The sequence below is a fragment of the Vicia villosa genome, unplaced genomic scaffold (genome assembly GCF_029867415.1).
Source record: "Vicia villosa cultivar HV-30 ecotype Madison, WI unplaced genomic scaffold, Vvil1.0 ctg.000368F_1_1, whole genome shotgun sequence".
NCBI lineage: Eukaryota > Viridiplantae > Streptophyta > Magnoliopsida > Fabales > Fabaceae > Vicia > Vicia villosa.
The window spans coordinates 318,947-327,519 of NW_026705169.1; the positions used below are offsets into that span (position 1 = coordinate 318,947).

Sequence of the window (8,573 nt, forward strand, 5' to 3'; positions counted from 1 at the left end):
CCAGTGTCATAATGGAATGCATCGTTGGCCAAAACTTTTATCTATTTTTTAAGCAATTTTTTCTACAAATTTTCATCTATAATAATAAGTTATTAGTTAACACTAACATATCGAACATAACCCTGACACTAACATATCAACGGTGGGAATGTTATCCGATTATCAGACACTTACACGTATCAGACATTCAATACACTGAAATACCGATGCTATACAATTTAAGAGCATGCATGTAGAAAGAGCTTTGTAAGGTTAAAAAAAACAATGGCTGATCTCATTTCCTTCTCTGGCCCCTCCAATACTAAATTTAGTAATTCTTTTTCAACCTAAAGTCATTTAACTTTCTTTCATAATTCCTACCCTTATTTATGACATATCATAGAAAAGAAAACTATTGTAGGATTGTGTGAAGTGTCCAAAAATAATGACTATTTTTCAACAAATATTATCAAAAGCATAAGCAGTCCCTTTTGACTTCAGAATATATATATATATATATATATATATATATATATATATATATATATATATATATATATATATATATATATATATATATTCTTCTAAATCTTTCGGTGTGGTCTCAAAAGTCACTGTCTTTCTATCTCTGTTGTCTTTTATGTTACAGTTTAGTGCACTCTTCACTTTAGTATCCTCTCACACTTCTCATAACTTATGACATGAATTTTCTTCACACTCTTCAAGGACCTAAAAAACCAAACCCTTCATTCATGGAGACACATAACCTTATCTTTCTAACCCTTCTCTTCTTTCTACCTTGTTCACTTTCCTTTGTTCCTATAGACAACTACTTGATTAACTGTGGATCACTCAACAATGCTTCACTCTTCAATAGAGTCTTCATGAGTGATTCAACCAACCCAGGCTTGAATTTTCTCTCTTCAGATGATTCCATTTCTCTCATAGACAAAAACCCATCTCCAAATTTGCAAACTTTGTATCATACAGCTAGAGTTTTTGTCACCACTGGGAGATACAGGTTTAATATGAAGAAAAATGGTACTCATTTGATTCGTTTTCACTTTTTTCCACTTAAAGCTCAGAGTTTTGACTTGAAGTCTGCAAAATTTAGTGTCTTTGTTAATGGAATTTCGATTATGAAAGATTTTAAGCCACCTGATGAGGTTCTGATTAAAGAGTTTATTTTGATGATTGAGTCAAACTTGCTTGAAATTTTGTTTAGACCCTTTGATTCAGGTTTTGGATTTGTAAATGCTGTGGAAGTGTTTACTGCTCCTGAAGATTTTGTTATAGATTATGGAACAAGGGTGGTTGGTCCTTCTGGTATGAAAGAGTACCAAAACATTTCATCTCAGGTTTTAGAAACTATTCATAGGATTAATGTTGGAGGTGTGAAAATAACTCCTTTTAATGATACCCTTTGGAGGACTTGGATTCCTGATGAGGATTTTTTGGTTTTTAAGGGAGCAGCTAAACATGCAGTGAGTACTCATACACCTGATTATGAGAAGGGAGGCGTGACTCCGGAGATTGCGCCTGAAAATGTTTACATGACTGCTCAGCAGATGAATAGGGAAAACACGAGTTTAGCTTCAAGGTTTAACATAACATGGAAGTTTCCTGTGGCTTCTGAAGGTGTTCCGCATTTGATTCGGTTGCATTTCTGTGATATAGTTAGTACTTCTCTCAATTTGCTTTACTTTGATGTGTATATCAATAGTTACATTGCATATAAGGATCTTGATTTGTCATCGCTTACATTTCACACTCTTGCGTCACCGGTGTATGTGGATTTTGTTGCTAATTCGGACGATTCGGGTGCTATTGAAATAAGTGTTGGTCCTTCTGACCTTAGTAGTTCTATAAGGATTAATGCCATATTGAATGGTGCAGAGATAATGAAGATTGTCAACGATGTTGATAATACTAAGAATGTGCACAGGAGGAAACATTTATGGGTGCTGATAGGTTCAATTGTCGGAGGAATTGTTGTTTTGCTTTTGGTTGTAACTGTTTTTCTACTAGCTACCAAATGCAGGAAGAAGAAACCAAAAGAAACTATGGTGGGAAGTGTTGGATGGACGCCTCTGCGTATGTTCGGAGGGAGTTCTCTTAGTAGAACATCCGAACACGGTTCTTATGGATATCTTGGAATGAATATCCCTTTTGCTGATATACAATCAGCAACAAACAATTTCGATAGAAACTTGATTATAGGGTCTGGTGGATTTGGTATGGTTTACAAAGGAGTGCTTAGAGACAATGTAAAAGTTGCTGTCAAGAGAGGTATGCCAGGTTCAAGACAAGGCCTTCCGGAATTCCACTCTGAAATAACGATTTTATCGAAAATTCGTCATCGCCATCTTGTTTCATTAGTTGGTTTCTGTGAAGAAAATTCAGAAATGATACTTGTTTATGAGTATGTTGAAAGAGGTCCATTGAAAAAGCATTTATATGGGTCGTCGCGACAGCCACCTCTCAATTGGAAGCAGCGGCTTGAGATATGCATTGGTGCGGCCAGAGGCTTGCATTATCTTCACACTGGCTTTGCTCAAGGAATCATCCACCGCGACATCAAATCGACCAACATATTGGTCGACGAAGATTATGTGGCAAAGGTTGCTGATTTCGGTCTTTCGAGATCAGGGCCATGCATCAATGAAACGCATGTGAGTACTGGTGTGAAAGGTAGTTTTGGTTATCTTGATCCCGAGTATTACCGGAGGCAACAACTTACCGATAAATCGGACGTATACTCATTTGGAGTTGTTCTTTTTGAGGTTCTCTGTGGAAGACCTGCTGTTGATCCACAACTGACTAGAGAACAGGTGAATTTAGCAGAATGGGCTATTGAATGGCTGCAGAAGGGAATGCTGGATCATATTGTTGACCCTCATATAGTCAACGAGATCAAACCGAGATCGTTGAAGAAATTTGGCGAAACTGCAGAGAAATGTTTAGCTGAATATGGTGTTGATAGACCAACTATGGGTGATGTCTTGTGGAATTTGGAACATGCACTTCAGCTTCAAGAAAGTGAAATTCAAAGAGGAATACACGACGATAGCGGTGGTAGCGAAGCGGATTATGAAACAACAAGAACTATTCATGAAAACTCTAGCAGTAGAAGAATAGAGAGAGATTATGATAATGACTGTTCAAATGTTAGTACTAGCCAAGTGTTTTCCCAGCTCATGAATAATAACGGTAGATGAATAGTCTTTGGTTATATACTTTACTTGCCCAATATGTATTATATAAGTCATCTTTTCTTCTAAAGAAACTGCATTGCCAACATTTACTAACAAAAGGCTGATTTAGGCTCCTTATAGTTATTACAAAATGTTTGAATATCATTGTTGTTTGACATTGGAGAGATGCTTCAAATTTGTTGTAGTGTGATATATTCATGTTATGCAGTAACAACAGTTAATTCTAGAGCTGATTGTGTTGAACTGTAGGTCTGTTTAAGGTCTGTTTGGCTGATATAATTGGAATTAGTATTTCAGCTAAAAGTTCTGATTTCAATTTCAGTCCCTAATCATCTGCTTTAATTTCAGTAACATAATTTTCCACCATAGAGTATTTGCTGAACAAGTGTTCATTGTTTAATAATTCCATTGGTATTGCATGTGCAAATTACATGAGGGCAAAACTATTAATTATAAAAAAAGGTAAGAGTAGGATAAGTAATCAATTTCTAATTAATGTAATCACTGACCATTATGTTTGAGATAACCTAATAAATCAGATTCCTTGTGATTAAGTGGGGCCTATTGAAGAAAATGGAGACCCCTTTTGCCGCCATAAGGATATGAATATATTGGGATCCAACCAAAAAGAAGCTGCGTGCAATACTTGAACATGTGTGGGACAATGGAATTATAGCCTCCACTCAAAATAGCACTTTCTTATGGAAGCTGCTCTCTAGTTTTTTTCACTTTGTGGCCAATGTTTTAAAAATTTAATAGGACATTGATTCGGCGAGACCGAGTCACTTATACAATTGAATACGGGAATAGAGGTGACAAAACAGACCAGGCCTACGTCAAAGCGAAACAAACCAAGCTAGACAGACCTTCCATTTAGTTTGCCAAAGCAAATTAAACTAAACCCATCAAACCTCATTTTGTCAGCTTACCAAAGCAAAATGGACCAGGCCCGCCAAACCCCGTTCAATCAGCCATTTTGGCGAACCGAATCTAAATTTCCAGTCAGTCCTACTTTGTTTTTTGACACGCGAAGGTTAAAGCGGGACGGGCATACTTGTCACTTTTAAGTTTATGGATGACGGGGTCCATCAGCCTCGCTCTATTTTTTGACGTCCAAGCCAAGGTTTTCGGTCCATTTCCTTTACTTTGTCTGTCTCGTCCTATTTTCTAGCGGACTTTGACAAGACGAATATGCCTATTTGCCACTCTACAATTGAATAATGGATATTGTCAGTTCACGGTACGGTTCAACCGGTTGAACTGTCTAGTTCAGCTTTTAAGACATTACTAGTGACATGCTTCTTAGTGCTTTCTAATATATTTCACCAAACTCTCAAATTTAATATTGAATTTGGTCAATAGACTTAGACTTTACACCTCACAGCTATACAATATAAAATTCCCATGATGTTGCAACATCCCTCACCAACTGCAAATAATGATTAAAAAAAACACATCCAAAGTGGCTAACAAAGAAAAAAGACATTGAATTAATGAAATGAAACTAAAGGAGCTATGCATATAGTTGTAGGTATACTAAAAATATGCTTGTATTAGTAATGAAATAAAACATGAGCCCTATTCTATAGTTTGAATATCTTATGAAGGAATAGAACAAAATTTAGATATACATGAGGATATACAATGAAATTGATGTCATCATTTTCCATTCTATTCCATCACTTCTAAAATATTCAAACAGCAGAACATTATACAAATTCACTATATTCTACGAATACGAACATAATCCTAGGAGAAGGAAATGCTACAACAATATCTAAATGAGAAAAAGTACATTTTGCAGTATTCAAAATATTCTGTTAATGTGTTAGTATCAGTTGGCAGTTAGTTGGTAATTCTGTTATGACAGTTACTAGTATGATAGAGTTAGTTACATTAATTATAGTTTTAACTTCTACTCTATATAAATTAATACTAGTAATTTTGTCTGTTACATTCAAATTCAATCAATTGCTTATTCATAATAAGTTTTTTTTTTTTTAAATTTCTCTCAAACCCTCTCATGCAGCATTAGCAATAAACTATAATGACCAGCGCCACCTTTCATGTCACAGTTATATTTGTTCCCTCTCAAAGACAAATTCAAGAAACACTTTCACTCTTGATAATCGCAAAGGTAGAAATTAGGTTGAAGGATTCTTGCAGCCGAATCTAACTCCGATTCAATTCAAACCCAAGGCACAAAGAATTTAAGAATCTCACTCTGATTTTTTGTCGAAGATGGCGAAAGTGACACTTCACGTGTACGACTTGACCAATGGTTCGGAGAAGACGAACAGCACCGTTGTTCACATTAACAAGATCTTCAAGAATGGTATTGGTCTCGGTGGTATATTCCACAGCGCTGTTCAGGTCTTAATCCACTGTCTCTTCATTGTTTCTTTTTGTTTTCTTTTGCTGTTATTTGGATTGTATCTTGAATCTTGAGTCTCCCTTAAAATCTTGTGGTACTGTGACAGGTTTATGGAGATGAAGAATGGTCATTTGGATTCTGTGAGGAAGGAACTGGTGTTTTTAGTAGTCCTTCAGGGAAGAACACAATGTTTACATATAGAAAATCACTTGTACTAGGAAAAACAAACTACAATATTTTCAAGGTAAATCAAATATTAAGAGAACTTAGTCGAGAGTGGCCTGGGAATTCTTATGATCTCTTCTCCAAAAACTGCAATCATTTCTGTGATGAATTTTGTCGAAGACTAGGCGTTCCGAAACCTCCTGGTAAATGACTTGAGAATCAATCTATATAACTTTGTGATGAATTGTTATCTTTTTATTGTTATCTTTTTAATATATTTTATAGTTTCCACTGTGTGTATTCTTACACCTTTCATGACAGGTTGGGTTAACAGGTTTGCTAACGTTGGTGATATTGTTAAGGAAATGGCTGCGAGTACATCATTATGGTTCCGACAAGCAAGAACAGAGATTGTAGCAGCAACCAAAGTAGCATACAGATTCCTGTTTTGTGTTACAAATAATGTTAAAGCTGATATGGATGACTCCCCTAGAGAAGAATCTCCTAGAGTTCAACATGCTTGGTAGAAAAATCAATCTCCTAGAGTTCAACATGCTTGGTAGAAAAATCTTATTACCAATGGTATGAAACCATCTACTCTAGTAGTTCAGAAGCTGAAAATCCATGTGATTGAATGATGTATAGTAGTGGAAGCTAGCATTGGTTTACTGCATGCACATTTTAAGTCAAAAAGCAACTGCAATTTTTACATCTTATTATTGGTGCGTTGTTTGAAAGACTCTATACTGAAAAAGTAACTTCACGACTACTCATTTGTATCTAACTTACTTCTAACTGAATCTATAACCTATATTAAAGCATCTATAGTGAGTCAGAAAGAGGTGTACTTTGCATTTTTTCACATAAAAGTACAACAATCAATCACTCAAATATCTTTACCACCACACTCACACTTTTGAGTATGTTTTAACGTTATTAGGTTAGCTTATGCAATACAGTAATCACACGGCATTCCAAAAACAGCAATTCTCAGATTTTAGTATTCCTGCAATGACGCAAGCCATGAGGTAATGCTGATTACATTGCTGAACACCAAAGTGGCAAAAAGCCAAAAAACATTACATCGACTCCATTTGCAAAAAGAATGAATTTTAGGAAGTACTTTAAATACCAACATCATTACAAAACCACCAATAGATGAGATGTAAAGTAATATATGATTCAATAGTGCAAAGTATATAAATCATGAGGTCTCCATTTATATTATTACCATTGATAATCAGCTCAAAAAAGTATAGTTCCCTACAATACTTGAGTATGAAAGTCATCACTCCACAAATAAAATTAGCATCCTCGCATACAGGTAAAGAAAATCAGAAAAAACCATGGGGACACTACCAACATGTTCAATCACACCTGAAGCAGAATGTGTTGTTTGACAAACACAAGACTCGCGATATTTAATATAAAATATAGTTATATACACATGAAAGACCTCAAATAAAATAAAAAAAGACTCAAGTCCACAGCAAAGACGTGATTAATCCGATATGTAAGCATTCCCCTAGAACAGAATCCTATCCTCATCTGCATTCTCTGCAATCTGGAGTGATCTAACTGCTTGTGCTGCTATAAGGTCAACAGAGAATCTTGTAGGATCCCATACTGGTTCTCCGTAAGCTGGAGCGTGCACATTGTGGTTTTCAAAAGGCCCGGACGAGATAGACCACTTGCCATTTTCGGCAGTGACGGACCATGTGCCTCCATCTAGATTTGGAAAGCAGGCTCTTTTCCCACCCATGAAGAAATCAAGATTACGATTATAATCATCCCAAGTCTTGCACTCAACCTTGTATGAATCATCTGAGTCTTCACCGAGTAGAACATGCAGAGCGACAGCTTCCGCAATTGCAGCACCCTCTTCATCAAGTCTCTGTTGTTCTTCTTTCTTCTTCTGTTTCTTTTTTTCCAGTTCCGATATGATGGCAGCAGACGTAGCTAGAGCTTTTTCCAGCCGCCTCTTCTTCTTTTCAGCCTGCTTAAGACGATCCAACTCGTCTTTCACCTGCTTCTTCTTTGCCTTCCTCACATGTTGCCCCTTATTACATGCCATGTTATCCATTGAACTTACTAAAGACATAAATACTTAAAATGACTGTTCTGAAACCCTATCCTTCAAGAGAATTCCTTTAGAGTGTATACATTTTTCTATAACTTTTTTCACCTAAACTATTATTATGCTAATAATAAACTCTAATTAGTCGAAGTATGAAGACTAGAACTAACGGAAAAAGCTCCAACCACTACACCCACTCAGGTCTGTAGGAGTACCTCATTTTACGAACAATGCAGTCCCAAAAAGAAACGACAGGAGACAACATCAAAGAAAATTCATAAGCACTCTTAGATCCGTCCCTTGGCCCCATTCTTCCTAACTTACCACAACACTTGCACTCGCCCATCCCGAAAAGGCCAACAGGCTTGCAATACTATTAATAAATTTGTGCCCAGAAGCTAAACTTTGACTCCAGTACACCCTTCCCAACTGCAGTTTAAGGGAAAACACAGCAAAGTCGTTAAAAACTGCAAGTGCTCACAAACACAAAGAGTCATGATTCATTTACAGATAGAATAAGCAAATACACAATTACAGAAATGAAAATATCACACAAATCACCACAAATAAAAATTCCTTTACAAGTATCCAAATTATGAAACTTAAGTGTCCAAACATAAACACAGTCATGAGAATAGGCAGTATTGAAGAATCCAAATGTTATACAGATACAACAACAACCAAGAATAATCAACTTGTGCCATAATGTTATCTACGACCACGTTTCTATCCAAATCATTAATCTGGAGATCTTATGGTCTTT

General features: G+C 36.1%; 3 protein-coding genes across 3 annotated transcripts; 2 read left to right on the forward strand and 1 right to left on the reverse strand.

The window, feature by feature from the left end:
- Positions 1–588: 588 nt before the first annotated feature.
- LOC131627569 (probable receptor-like protein kinase At5g24010) lies at positions 589–3,422 on the forward strand. Its single transcript, XM_058898410.1, has one exon. It carries the CDS (start codon positions 681–683, stop codon positions 3,195–3,197), a length of 2,517 nt encoding a protein of 838 aa, XP_058754393.1. The 5' UTR covers positions 589–680; the 3' UTR covers positions 3,198–3,422.
- Positions 3,423–5,249: 1,827 nt separating this feature from the next.
- LOC131627570 (uncharacterized) lies at positions 5,250–6,445 on the forward strand. Its single transcript, XM_058898411.1, has 3 exons — positions 5,250–5,567; positions 5,675–5,936; positions 6,055–6,445. The coding sequence occupies exons 1-3, from the start codon at positions 5,436–5,438 to the stop codon at positions 6,258–6,260; spliced, it is 600 nt and encodes a 199-aa protein (XP_058754394.1). The 5' UTR covers positions 5,250–5,435; the 3' UTR covers positions 6,261–6,445.
- Positions 6,446–6,929: 484 nt separating this feature from the next.
- Positions 6,930–8,002, reverse strand: LOC131627571 (uncharacterized). Its single transcript, XM_058898412.1, has one exon. The coding sequence runs from the start codon at positions 7,832–7,834 to the stop codon at positions 7,259–7,261; it is 576 nt and encodes a 191-aa protein (XP_058754395.1). The 5' UTR covers positions 7,835–8,002; the 3' UTR covers positions 6,930–7,258.
- Positions 8,003–8,573: the final 571 nt, after the last annotated feature.

Bases quoted from the DNA above. Each gene is read 5' to 3' on its own strand.
- LOC131627570 (XM_058898411.1), top strand. From the start codon at position 5,436: ATGGCGAAAGTGACACTTCACGTGTACGACTTGACCAATGGTTCGGAG. The intron at 5,568-5,674 runs GTCTTAATCCAC...GTACTGTGACAG, and splicing joins TATTCCACAGCGCTGTTCAG to GTTTATGGAGATGAAGAATG. The intron at 5,937-6,054 runs GTAAATGACTTG...CTTTCATGACAG, and splicing joins AGGCGTTCCGAAACCTCCTG to GTTGGGTTAACAGGTTTGCT.
- LOC131627571 (XM_058898412.1), bottom strand. From the start codon at position 7,834: ATGTCTTTAGTAAGTTCAATGGATAACATGGCATGTAATAAGGGGCAA.
- LOC131627569 (XM_058898410.1), top strand. From the start codon at position 681: ATGAATTTTCTTCACACTCTTCAAGGACCTAAAAAACCAAACCCTTCA.